At 45.3% G+C, this 13,510-nt stretch overlaps 1 protein-coding gene across 1 annotated transcript; it reads left to right on the forward strand.

Annotated features, from left to right (window-relative positions):
- Nucleotides 1–547: 547 nt before the first annotated feature.
- On the forward strand, nt 548–13,509 carry CIBAR2 (CBY1 interacting BAR domain containing 2). The gene is made up of 8 exons (XM_083370270.1): nt 548–606; nt 931–1,165; nt 2,122–2,190; nt 3,210–3,356; nt 8,604–8,708; nt 10,340–10,453; nt 11,558–11,662; nt 13,242–13,509. The coding sequence occupies exons 1-8, from the start codon at nt 587–589 to the stop codon at nt 13,368–13,370; spliced, it is 924 nt and encodes a 307-aa protein (XP_083226396.1). The 5' UTR covers nt 548–586; the 3' UTR covers nt 13,371–13,509.
- Nucleotide 13,510: the final 1 nt, after the last annotated feature.

Consider the following 13,510-nt stretch of genomic DNA (forward strand, 5'->3'; position numbering starts at 1 on the left):
TGGAGGGTTTTCCATTAACATTCCCTCTACTCTGTTTTGCTTCCTTGAGACTTTGTACCTTTCAAAACAACTTAGTGGCACTGATGGATCTTCCCTAGTTGGGTCAGGAAACATCTGCAAGAAAACCACCAGCCGCAGAGATCGTCAAGGACCTCTCATTCCAACACTGAGCTACAAATATTTATTGAAAACAACTCACTGCTCAACGCCGGAGGCCATCTAGAAGAAAACCCACAAAAGGGAACCAAGATGGAACTCTCCTATCGGACAATAGCCGACAAAGTCAAGCAGAACAAAAAAAACAACAACAACCCAGCAAGGTTAATCTCCAGGAGGTTGATCCACATGGTGCACTGGCTTAAACAAATATTCAGTCCACCTCGGCTCCGTAAATTATCTGCTTTTAAGAATCTGTGATCCATGGAAACCAGGAAACCACTCCTTTTCCCTCGGGGGAAATCTTTGTTGATGGGTTTCCATACCAACCAGGTCAGGAGCAGCACCCAAGAAGACGAGGGTGCAGCTCTCCCTTCACCGTCTTCACTGCTGGAAAGACTGCAGAGGCCAGCTAAGTTCCCGTACAAACATGAATGTCATTCTTTTCAGGTATGATGGGGTGGTGGGTTACTCTAATTAGAAAGACTCCCTCTTGCAACCAGGATTAAGCGTTGCTTGGTGGAGATCCAGAATTTTCTGGGCAAGCAGGAAGACCTGAGGGTGGGAGGCTGAAGCGCCAGTGGATGTCTCTGGGATGCCTTTATTACTTAAAAGATGACGGGGACGATAGGTGATTGACATTTGCCCCGCGGAGCTAAGAACGTAATTTCTAGAATTTCTAGAATTCGATTTTTAGTTTTTAAAAGAAATGGCTTCCTGCTTCAGAGAAGCCCAGGTTAAAAAGAAAAACGACTTATTGTTCCTCTGCTCCAGAGACACCCAAGTGCAGATCATGGAGAGCACAATTGCTAATGCCGAGAAATACTTCGGCAGCTTTTGCAGCCTAATGGCTGCTTATACCCGCAAGACTGCCAAACTTCGGGACAAGTCCGACGTTTTGGTGAAAAAGCTCATCGATTACGCCAACACGGAGAATCCTGAGCTGCGAACGACGGTGAAGAATTTTGCTGAGGATCTGGCCAAAGTGCAGGACTACAGACAAGCAGAGGTGAATTTGGTGATAGAAATCCCTTCTGTATATCACACCCGTGGACAACATGTCTAAGCCCCTAAGGCAGGGGTCTACAAACTTGGCCCTTTTGTGACTTGTGGACTTCAACTCCCAGAATTCTGGAAGCGAAGTCCACAAGTCATAAAAGGGCCAAGTTGGAAGACCCCTACCCTAAGGGAACAGTCATCCTCTACAAACATGGAAGGAACTAATATGGACCAACATGGAGACAATATGGGATGGAGAGATGTTGATTTATTTTAGGGAATGATGAAAGGGTTCCACTGATTTCTGCCTGTATGCTACTACTCCAAGGGTGCACCTGTTTCCAACAAGGAGCAGGCAGATATGGGATGGATGATGACAAAGCCAACAGCTGGGGTACAAGGGTTGTTATCCCAGGAAGACCAATGTACATTAGAGAATTCTGCTAATCCCTGGTTTGTGGTCTTCCCTTCCCTTCCTAGCCTTCTGAGAGTTGAGGTCCACCCATCTTCAAGTAGCCAGAGTTGAGCAATATGGCTCCAAACCTGGCCATTTTAAGACTTGTGGACTTCCAACTCCCAGAATTCCCCACCCAGCGTGCCTGAGGAATTCTGGGAGTTGACGTCCACTCGTCTTAAAGTGGCCAGTGTTGAGCAATACGATTCTAGACCAGGGTAGGCAACCTTGGCTCTTTTATGACTCGTGGACTTCAACTCCCAGAATTCCTGAGCTAGCATTCCTGAGCCAAGGTTGCCTACCCATGTTCTAGACAATTCTGACCACGACTCTCAAAGTTCCCAGCTAATTCTTGCTGTGACACATCTGGAGTGCAGCTGTTAAGTAGCAAGCTGCAGTGCAGACAGGCCATGAGCCAACTGCCGAGACGTTTCTTCAGCAGGACATCGCTCGGGAGTGTCCGCCGGTGGACAGCGACCTTTGAATAGTGGCCAAGGCAATTTCTCCTTTAGGTGGAGAGGCTGGAACAGAAGGTTGTGGAGCCCCTCAAGATGTACGGCGTGCTCATCAAACAAGCCAAGGTAAGCAATTCACCTCTCTTTTTTTAGCACCGAGCTGACAACAGCAGAACCGTGGCCCAAATGGACAGCTGAGCTAGATGCATCGCTCTGGGCATTTTCCCTATGCTGCTTAATCAGAAGGTCCAAGGAGGGAGGGGTGATAATGATGAAATCCCGTCATTTCCATCTTCTGTCCATGAAGTCTTCATGGCTTGGGCCATCGATGCCAGATGGGAACTAAGCAGCTACACCTCTACTCCATGGGGGAAAGCTCCTGGTCTTCTCAATTGCCAACAAAGCAGGTGGGCAACCTTTTGGGGTTGCAAAGCTGAAGGGACAAAGCTGCAAAATAGGCACGACGACCTTCTTTGCCGGTGTCACTTTAACCGATGATAGCAGTTAGCTGAGTGTTCTGTCTAGCTTGTTTTCTTGCAGATGTTTCATAACCCAACTAGGTAACATCATCAGTGATAGAAAGAATGAGGTTTGTGGAGAGGAGGACGAGGAAGACTACGGGGTCCTTGGTGCTCTCTGAGTTTGGTTGCTTTCGGGCTTTCATTATCCAAACTAGGTGTCATCGTCAGGTCATGAAACATCTGCAAGAAAACATCTGCAAGCTCAGAGAGCATAAAGGTCCCTGTGATCCTCCTGGTCCTCCTCCTCTCCACAAACCATATTCCCTTCTAACACTGATGATGTTCCCTAGTTTGGGTCATGAAACATCTGCAAGGAAACAAGCAAGCTCAGAGCGCACCAAGGATGCCACAGTTCAATCCTTAGCCACAAATATTCTCGTCTCCTGAGTACTTTTCATCGACTTTTGCCCTCCACTCCAAACCGCAGTTCCTTTCTCGCCATGGTTTTCTTCCCCGCTTTTCTTGAATCAACCAGAGCTGCTTGAACTCAGACAACTCAGCAAACTACAAACCAGGTTTGCCTATCATGTCAATCTGCAAAGACGCCACTCCGGTATACAGGGCTGCATAAAATGTTTTCTGCTCTTTGGGGCCAAACAGATATTTCTTCCTTGCCTTCCACAGGCCGAGATTAAAAAGTTCAGCAAAGCCCGGAAGAATGAAATAAAGCAGCTGGAGAAGCTGGAGAAAACCAGGCAAAAATCACCCTCCAATCTGCATGTGATTGTATCCTTGGCTGAACGTAACTGGGTCAATTTCTTCTTGGCTTCTGCAAAACATTATTATTATTATTATTATTATTATTATTATTATTATTATTATTATTATTATTATTATTATTATTATTATTCAGTGTTTCTCAGCCTTGACAGTTTGGAGAAGTGTGGTCTTCAACTCCCAGCATAGCTGGCTGGGGAATTCTGGGAGTTAAACTTGAGAAACACTGATTTATTTGTTAAATTTATTTGCCACCTCTCTCGCCACGGGGCTCTCTAGGCAGCTCACAATAATGAAAAGGAAGAAAATGAAACAGGAACAGAAGTAAAATAATCAAACTCATAAAATAGGAAAATAATCAAACTCATAAAAGGGAACATGCGAATAGTACAGGTACTTCTTGACTTACTACAAGTTCACTTAGTGACCAAATGTACAACAGCAGTAAAAAAAAAGTGGCCGATGACGTTTTTTCACACTTATGACTGATGCAGAATCCCAAAAGTCACATGATCAACATTCAGACGCTTTGCGACTGGCTCATATTTATGAAGGTTGAGTATCCCGGGGTCACACCACCCCCCCTTTGCGATCTTCTGAGAAGCAAAGTCAGTGGGGAAGCCGGATTCACTTAACAACCGTGTTACCAGGGCTTTTTTTCTCATAGAACGCTCAGAACGGAGTTCCGGCACCTTTTTTGGATGGAACCTTGTAGGACAGGCAAGGCGGGTTGTATGACATGTGTGAGTTCCGGCACCTTTTTCTTATACAAAAAAGCACTGCGTGTTACTAACTTAACAAGTGCAGGGATTCACTGAACAACTGTGGCAAAGGAAGGTCGTAAAATGGGGCAGAACTCCCTTAATAAATGTCTCGCTTAGCAACAGAAATTTCAGGCTCAATCATGGCCTGAAGGACTACCTGTGCATCAAAAAAGACGGAAAGATGGAGAGCAGAGAGCAAGTGGGGGGGAGGGGGAGTCTGCCAGCGATCCAGCAACCCCCTCCAGTCCGGGAGTCTCCCATTAGGACCCCAGGCCAAAGGTATCCCAGTCTCCCCAGTACCCCACAATCAGTGGCGGGATTCAAACAGGTGAACAATCCGTTCTCCGCGTAGATGCCGCTTCCGGAAGTCCATTCTGGGCCTGGGCAACAAAAAATTAGCTACCGGTTCTGCCAAAGTGGTGCAAAACCGGCTGAATCCTCCCACTGCCCCGATCACTGAATTCAGATTCTCCCAACTACAACCATACATAAAAGGAGTTTTTGTTGTTGTTGTTGTTGTTTTGCCAAGGGAGGTTTGTGTTACCAAAATGATTTCTTCCGAAAAGCTATCCACAAAGCAACCAAGCCGATTGGAAACAGACGTGCCAGGGGAAAATATCCCTCAAGTGAGGAACACCAATAGACAATTAATTTCTCTCGACTGCTACCAGCAGTCCTGAGAAGCGAAGTGAGAAACCACAGGGACACAGTTTAATACCCAGAGGTGCCAAACCTCCCTCACAGATGGGCAAGCCGTGGGTTGTAGTTTCTTATTTTTGCAAATGTTGTCAAGCGGGGACTTTTTCCAATTCTGCTCCATGACTGAACTGGCCAACTTAAGAATCTTTCCTAAATTTCACACAACAGTGTGTGCCTCTTGGTTCACTTTTTCCAAACTGCTGGGTTGTTGGGTTTTTTTTTCTTGCCATGTTGCCTGGCAATTCAAATTTCATCCATCATTTCCTCTGCAGGAATATTTTGGTACCACATTTTCATAAATAATATGCATTTTTCGCAACCTTTCCTTGTACATTTGACATTATAATATATTATGTTGAACCGAGCAGCTTTACTTAGAGGAAGTCTGAATCCACACGTTCACTAGGTTTTGGATTTGCATTTTAATTTGAAATGCAAAAATACTTTTACATCCAGATGCAAATTAAATAATTCCCCCCACTCCATGTTTATCTACATCACAGGGCTACAAAGCTAAAGCAAGAGATTAAAAATATGCTACAGGATCCTAGTTAAGTCAGATGCTTTTCGCCATTCTAGGTTTTAGCCAAGGAATAGGGTTATTAGGCTGAGACCAGGAAACCTTTGCATATATGCAGAAGGCACAGAGAGAGGTTTTTAAGCACACACACACACAAAAGAGAACGAACTTCAACCCCTCCCAAATACTGGTTGTTGTAACATCAATCTCCAAGCGTGTTTTTTTTGCAAAGCCAGTCAAATGCTCCTTCTAAAGATAAAAACCTTAAGATTTTCCTGCAAATTCCTTGGGGCCTGGGATTGTCATCAAAACAGCTTCTTAGCATGCACACCTTTAAAATGCCAGCGAGAATGGCAGTCACTTTCTTTTCATGAAATATTAAACCTACTGGGGGTGGGGTGGGGATAAGATTTTGCTGGGGAAAGACACCACAGGATAATCCTGAGAGATTAAAAACATTTTTTTTAATCACACTTCTTCCTGCAGATATTTTAAGCAGGAATTTGAAGAACCAAATGCCTGCAGAGAGAGAGAGAGAGAGAGAGAGAGAGAGAGAGAGAGAGAGAGAGAGAGAGAGAGAGAGAGAAGGAGGGAGGAAGAGAGAGACCCTAAAACGAAAGGTAGCAGCTCTGCAGAGCAAATCCTTTGGAAAAATCTTTCGGAGGGGGGCAGAGCAGGTCGAGCAGCTGTAGGAGCTAATTTGGGGTTAGCTGTGAAAATAGCAGATTAGCAACCAGGAGGTGGTGAATTCTGTTTCTCCTCTGGGCAGGGAAGCCAGGTGGTTAACTTTGGGGCCAGCCCCTCACTCTCAACCCAACACACCTCAACAATTCAACACCTGCTTGTTGTGGGGGAAACAGGAGGAGAGAGTATTAGGCATGTCTTGAGTTGTACAAAATAAAGGTGGGACATGAATTAAGTCATAAGACCAGGGAAAGGGAGAAAGACACCTGGGGACCAGTAGAACGGCCAAGGAGACCAATGGTGGCATGGATCATCCATCATTGTCAGATGGGAAAAAGAGCAAACGTCTGATAAACCAACAAGTTCTCTTTTCCCAGGGCCAGTCTAGCAGCTTGGTGAGATAGACCAGGAATGGACTCAACGGGAAGACTTGAATTCTATTTGATTGAGATTTATTGACTGTTTTCCAGCCTGGGTAACTATAAGAAGTGGGGACCACAACTCCCAGAATTCCCCAGCCAGCATGGTCCTTACATTTTAAAGCTGATGAATTTGGGAAGCACCAGGTTATAACAGCAGGATCTTGCAAGTCATTCCTTCCTTCCTTCCTTCCTTCCTTCCTTCCTTCCTTCCTTCCTTCCTTCCTTCCTTCCTTCCTTCCTTCCTCCCCCAGGAGGCAGGGGGGAACCAACTCAGAATCTCTTCTTGTCTCCTTTCCTTGAGCTTGTTTCTTTTGCCTCACGGTTGCCTAATATATTCTGGATGCCTCTTGGTTCTCTCTCTGGCATCTTCACCATCATATTCTCAGGAGCAGGGAATACAACCTCCTTCCCTCCCATCCTCACAGATCCTGGAATACAGATGCCAACTTGCTGGCCACATCTCTTTTGCTTGCTTCCTTCCTTCCTCCACAGAGGAACAGTTCAGCTTGGTCTTCAGGATCAAAATCTGGTGCCCCATAATTCTAAAAGGCCAGACAAGGAGCATCCAGCATTTCTGGGTTATCAGAGAAGGCCTGGCCCATGGGCTTTGAATCTGCTCGCTCTGGGATTCATTCCCATGTTTTGACACAGTCTGCAGACAGCCAGATGGAGACACACGCCCACACAATTACAGCTCCTCATTTCCTTTCTCCCAAATGTGGTTATGCGTTCCTTTCACCAAATGTTTCCCTTATCCAAGTGATGCAAACAGTCAACCTGAGCATCTCCGAGAGTATTCTTCAGGGTCTGAGTGACCCAGATGGGCTCCAACCTTCAGATTATCATTGATCAGATGACCTACCCACCATCTAACTCCTTCTTCTGCCTCCCCCAGCCCAGAAATATCTCCTCCCGCTGTTTCTCCATCCAAGCTCAACGGGCAAATCTTCCCGAGGGCTCTGTGACTGATTCATGGACAGGGCTGCCCCCTTGCGTTGAAGCTACCAAATGGCCGAGCTCTCTGTAGCTTCTCTTTGCTTGATAAGTGTTGTAAGTTTTAGTTCAGAGAGATCAGACACCAGTCCAAAGGCTAAAGAAGGAACCTGGAAGAGCACTACTAGATCTCTTTCTGATCTGCTGTTCCTTCCTCTCCTCCCAATATCAATGTGATGAGCTACCTGAGAGAACCAGCACATTGCAAGGCACGATGTATGATTTTGTTCTAAAGAAACAATTTATTTTAGCCACGGCTTAGCTCAGCCTTGTAAGACTGACTCCATCAGAGCCAGAAGTGCTATTATGAAAAAAGTTCAGTGCTCAAATGTTCAGTGTTTTGCCTTGACTATCATCTTCAGTCACAGGTAAGAGGTTTTTCTCCTTGTAGAAGACCGCCAAAGACCCAACAGTATTGTTAAAATAAAGACCCAGATGAGAATCCCCCAGAGACGTTCTCCAGAATAAATGTCTACTACTGGATACAGTGTTCAAGAAGGCTACATCTGCAAGAAAAGTTCAGAGATTTCTTTTTGAAAATATTTTTTTTCAATAAGAAGAAACACCCAAAGACCACCTAATAAGGCAGATTATTCTTCCGTAACTTTAAGCCCTTTTCAGATATGGGAATTTTCAATTATTATAATTTCCAGACCGAGGGCTACCAGGCTGGAGAAGGCCTGGCCAAAAGACACCTCAGGGTACTAAGTCTCAGATTCAAATCAGCTCATGAAAAGCATTTGCCATTCTTTCAGGAACTAAAGCAAAGTAACTGAGCTGTGCTCCCACACAGTATGTCTTCTGCACATTTTCCCCAGATGTTGTATGAGAACCCAGGAAAATTGTCCCCTCTGATTCTTTCTATCATCCCTTTAAGTTCATGAGCTCAGGAGGAGATACAGCTGAGTTAATCCACAACTGCTTCCCTACGTGATGTGATGAAGTTCCTTATGTAGCCCTCATAAGGCCTGGCTGTTGGATGTCTTCAGAAAGAAGATCAAGCTTTTGCCCGATCACAAAAAAGAGAGCTCTTGAGATGCTTCCTTGTACCAAATTAGCTACTTGTATCTAGACAGATACTAGGAAAAGATGCTCCTTCTCCATCTTGCTCAGTACCATTGATAGAGAAGGCAGTGCTGATGTGATGCACCTTCCCCATAAATTACCTCTCTGGGTTCCGGGAAACCATCTCATCCATGTTCCATCCCTTTTTGGCTAGGTTGAGTCTCAAGCACACAAAGCTTCGGTGGATGCAAGCCGGACCACTCAGCAGCTTGAAGAGACCATAGATGAGTTCCAGAAGCAGAAGTTAAAGGATATCCAGGTAATCTGTTTAGCAGCTGCTTCAAAAGCTTTTAAGACTCTTAAATTATTTGTGCGGTTGCTGGAGACTAAGATCCCAAATGTTTCCAAATTAAAACATGCACGAGACCGGGTACAACCTTGTGAAAATGCACAATATAAACACGCAGAGCAACAAAGAGAGTATTTTTTTTTAAAATAGACCCATCATAGCAGTATCTCAAAATTGCAACCTACATCAAGCAAACAGCCCGAGGGGAATCTTATTTACTGAAAATTATCATCATTTTTATTTTTGTAAAAAAATTTCTTGATTAAGAGTGCCCAACTCCAAAATTACTCTGGGCAGCCTATAAAACATCAAATGCTGCCTTTTATTGTCTTCTGCATAGGATTAGAAGGGAACATCATATAACGCAACAAAAACAGTACAATAGACCACTCTGTGAGGTCTCGTATAAAAACTGAGTAAAACCCATATTGCGATAAGTAACCTGAATGTACTGACCTAATCATAAATATTGCAACACTTGATTATTACTGGATTTGATTATTGCTGGGGAAAAATGAATAAAACATTCAACATTCAGTTTCTTTTGACCAACAGGAAGTTAGTGCAGCTGTTAAAGGAAACGAGGTCTTGTCAATTTGCAACATAGAAATTGAAAAGGAAAGAGGAACATTTGAAAAGAAATATACGCGTGTTCTCTATCAGATTGTTGTATGAGAGGGAGAGAGGAAGAAAGAGAGAGAAAAGAGAGAAGGAAGGAAGGAAGGAAGGAAGGAAGGAAGGAAGGAAGGAAGGAAGGAAGGAAGGAAGGAAAGAAGGAAGGGAGGGAGGGAGGGAGGGAGGAAGGAAGGAAGGAAGGAAGGGAAGGAAGGAAGGAAGGAAGGAAGGAAGGAAGGAAGGAAGGAAGGAAGGAAGGAAGGAAAAAAAGAAAGAAAGAAAGAAAGAAAGAAAGAAAGAAAGAAAGAAAGAAAGAAAGAAAGAGAGGGAGGGAGGGAGGGAGGAAGGAAAGAAGGAAGGAAGGAAGGAAGGAAGGGAAAAGAAAGAAAGAAAGAAAGAAAGAAAGAAAGAAAGAAAGAAAGAAAGAAAGAAAGAAAGAAGAAAAAAAAAAAGAAAGAAAGAAAGAGAGGGAGGGAGGGAGGAAGGAAGGAAGGGAGGAAGGAAGGAAGGAAGGAAAAAAGAAAGAAAGAAAGAAAGAAAGAAAGAAAGAAAGAAAGAAAGAAAGAAAGAAAGAAAGAAAGAAAGAAAGAAAGAAAGAAAGAAAAAAGAAAGAAAGGAAGGAAGGAAGGAAGGAAGGAAGGAAGGAAGGAAGGAAGGAAGGAAGGAAGGAAGGTTGGTTTATATTTTTCTGCAGTTTGCTTCCTCTGTTTTCAGTCTGTTATTTTGATCTTGCGATTACAGGAGCATTAAGCTAGAACAGCTTATATTCCATTACAGAGCAGGCATGTGGGATTTTCAATTTCCTATCAAGGCCATATCTCTTGCCGATCTTTAGGAGGAAAAGTGCACTTATTCAGATCAATTCTGGTGAAGATAACAAAATGGATACTTCCAAATATGCCAACCGTTTGTTTACGAGAGTAACTGTTTGGGGAATTAAAATCAGGACTCACCCTTGGCTGCACCCTTGTCTCTTTACCTTGCAGAAGATCTTCTTAGAATTCATCGGCATCGAGATGGTGTTCCATGCAAAAGCTCTGGAGGTGTATTCCCAAGCATTCCAAACTCTGGAAAACTACGACGCAGACAAAGATTTGGAGGTGCCAAGCGATGGGGAAACACAGAGGCTCAGCCGTGCTCCTTCGTGGGCCTGGGTGCTGGTGCCTGCTAAGCTTCCCTCGCCAATATTTGCACAAAAGGAAGGCAAACATTCTGGTTTACGTTGTTCCTGGTTGGGATTTTTTTTTAAAAAACAAAACAAAACAAAAAAACAGTACAGGTAAGTCCTCGGCTTACAACACTTCAAAGTGACCGTTCAGAGTTACAAAGGCACTGAAAAAATGACTTATGACTGTTTTTCACACTTATGACTTCGGCAGCATCTCTGCGGTCAAGTAATCAAAATTCAGATGCCCGGCAACTGACTCATATTTATGACGGTCGCTGTCTCCCGGGGTCGCTGTCTCCCGGGGTCACGTAATCCCCTTTTATGACCTTCTGACAAATCAAGTCATTGATTAAGCCAGATTGACTTAACGACTTAACTGCGGCCAGAAAGGTCGTAAAATGAGGCAAAAATCATTTAACAAATGTCCGCCTTAATGACATAAAATATGGGCTCAATTGTGGTTGTAAGTCGAGGACTCCTGTATGTGGCACCTCTCTAAGAAGGTCAAGGGGGTGTATAAAGGCAGATCCCCCCTCATTTTCTCTTCAAAAAGCCCCTAGGAGAGACTGTGAGTGCTTGATCCAAAGTCACCCAGTTGCTCCTTGAAGTCAGACCATAGCATGAGAAGACAAGAAGGGGTCTCTGAGGTCTTCTAGTCTGACCCTCTGCTCAAGCAGGAGACTTTGTAGTTATAGGTTCAAGCGTGTAGTCAATACAGCCAAACTATTAACCTCTACTGGGTGTTTTTTAACCTTTTATGAACTTTCCAACATATAGATCAGGGGTCTTCAAATATGGCCCTTTTACCACTTGTGGACTTCAACTCACAGAATTCCTCAGCCAGTTGAAGTCCACAAGTCATAAAAGGGCCAAGTTTGAAGACCCCTGATATAGACCAATGTTTCCCAACCGTGGCCACTCTTAAGTTAGGTGGACTTCAACTCCCAGAATTCCCCAGCCAGTTGGAGGGAACAGTAGGACTGGTCCCTCCGACAGGTCAGCTGGCCTCCTCAAAATGCGATTCTTGCCTCCACAGGATTTCAGGGCAAAAATACAACTTGCTTCTGGAAGGTTCCCCGACTCGAAGCCAGCCACTGCCACCAACCCAGTCTCCAGCCTTCCATGGTCCACGGGAGCTCAGGTGAGGAAGGGCAACCTGGTTGCCAAAACCTGGCTTGGATGAGGAAGGACTACGGGGAGACAAAATCCCCGGGAAAGGGCAGAAGGACGCATTTTGGCATTCAGAGGACAATAAACCGAGAGAGAGAGAGAGGTTCAAGAAGACTATTGTGTAGGTAGAGCCTAGACACGCTGCCCGGTTCTGTGGCTCACAGGGAAGAAACCCAGAGGGCAAAAATAAACCATGGAGGAAAAGGAGTCAACTGTCACCCCAAAGGGCAAGGAAGAAGAGACAGAGCCAGGAAACAAACCGTCATCAACAATCTGAGGTTCCATCCAGAAATGTAATCCAAAGAATGAAGAATGAAGCAGCTCCTACAGATGTTTGCTTGGAGCCGGGTTTTGGTCCCCGCCCAGCCCCAGCTGCTGCTCGTCAAAGGCCTACTCGGGAGCCCTTGCCTGCTCTTGAGTAGACCCAGAAGAGCCTTTCTTGGCAGCCCAGGCGCCGGAAACTTCCAAGCCGGAATTGTCCCGTCCAGATCAAGGGTGGGGTTGGGGTGAGGCTAGTGAAGAAAAATACTTTTGGATTTTTAACTCGCTCCCATTCAATTTGGCAGAAGGAATCAAGTCTTTAGTTTCTCTTCAAAACTCAGCGTGGCTCCCCACTCCATGAGAAGCCATCCTGAGGGGACTTTTTCCTTGGGGGTCTTTTTCCACTGGTGGGGAGTGGGGAAAAGTGGGACTGCTCCACAGCAGTGGGAGGTGGTGCCCGTTGGAAAGCTTCTCCGACGACACCTGAACTCCGAACCCCCAGCAAGACAAACCCCAAAGGGGTCCTTAGGGACCAGGAGTGAGGCAGAGCAACAGGCCCCACCGGAGGAGGAAACTCCTGAAAAATGGCGGGATTTTAATCTCAGCAATGGCCCAGACTTGGATTTCTGGTTGAGCGAGTGGTTAAAAAAAACAGGTTGTGGGTGCAGGAAAAGAGGCCCCATTTGAGATCTAAGATGGTGGCTTCAAGTCAAGGAGGCAAGTACAGCCAGTCCTCGACTCACAACAGTTCATTTAGTGACCGTTTGAAGTTACGACGGCACTAAAGACTTATGACTGTTTTTTCACACTTACAACCGTTGCAGCATCCCCAGGGTCACATGATCAAAATTCAGATGCTTGGCAACTGCAACTGGCGGGGGGGTCACATGATCCCCTTTTGCGACCTTCTGACAAGCAAAGTCAATGGGGGAAGCCCGATTCACTTAACGACCTGGTTACTAACAACTGCAATGGTTTACTTAACAACCGTGGCTAGAAAGGTCGTAAAATAGGGCAAAACTCATTTAACAAACGTGTCAATGACGTAAATTTTGGGCTCAATTGTGGCCCTAAGTCAAGGACTCCCTGTATTACAGGTCAGGAAGCTGACCTCCTGGAGTGATGGAGATACCCAAAACAGCTGTTGACCAACATGGGCTGCCCATACGATGATGTGTTTTGGGATGGTGGTGGGGAGGAATGGCTCCCACGGCCTTGGTGCTGATCGTTACAGCAATCGTGGCTTGTGGTCACATGATGCCACCACGGTTCTCTTTGTGCATCTCTAGAGTGTCCCCAGCACGCTCCAGAAACTGACATTTGTGGAGACTGAAGAACGATCTGAAGAAGAGCAGGCCCAAGAGTTCAGCGCCGGTCAGCACCCCCAGATGTGGCAGGTGGCCAGCAGGACCCCCTGACGAATTTCTCCATTCGTGAATCTAGACTTTTTTGTTCTTGTTCCTCAGCCAACTTTCTTTGCCCCTTTAGGTTTTCCTCCAACTCAATGCCATCTCTCTGTTCTGCACCCCCAAACCCGACATCACAATAAAGCCTTTGT

The sequence above is a fragment of the Vipera ursinii genome (assembly GCF_947247035.1).
Source record: "Vipera ursinii genome assembly, chromosome: 10".
NCBI lineage: Eukaryota > Metazoa > Chordata > Lepidosauria > Squamata > Viperidae > Vipera > Vipera ursinii.

Excerpts from the sequence above, each read along its gene's own strand:
- CIBAR2 (XM_083370270.1), top strand. The coding sequence starts at position 587 with ATGAATGTCATTCTTTTCAG. Across the intron at positions 10,454-11,557 it reads ACGCAGACAAAGATTTGGAG|GATTTCAGGGCAAAAATACA; the intron begins GTGCCAAGCGAT and ends TTGCCTCCACAG. Across the intron at positions 11,663-13,241 it reads CATGGTCCACGGGAGCTCAG|AGTGTCCCCAGCACGCTCCA; the intron begins GTGAGGAAGGGC and ends GTGCATCTCTAG.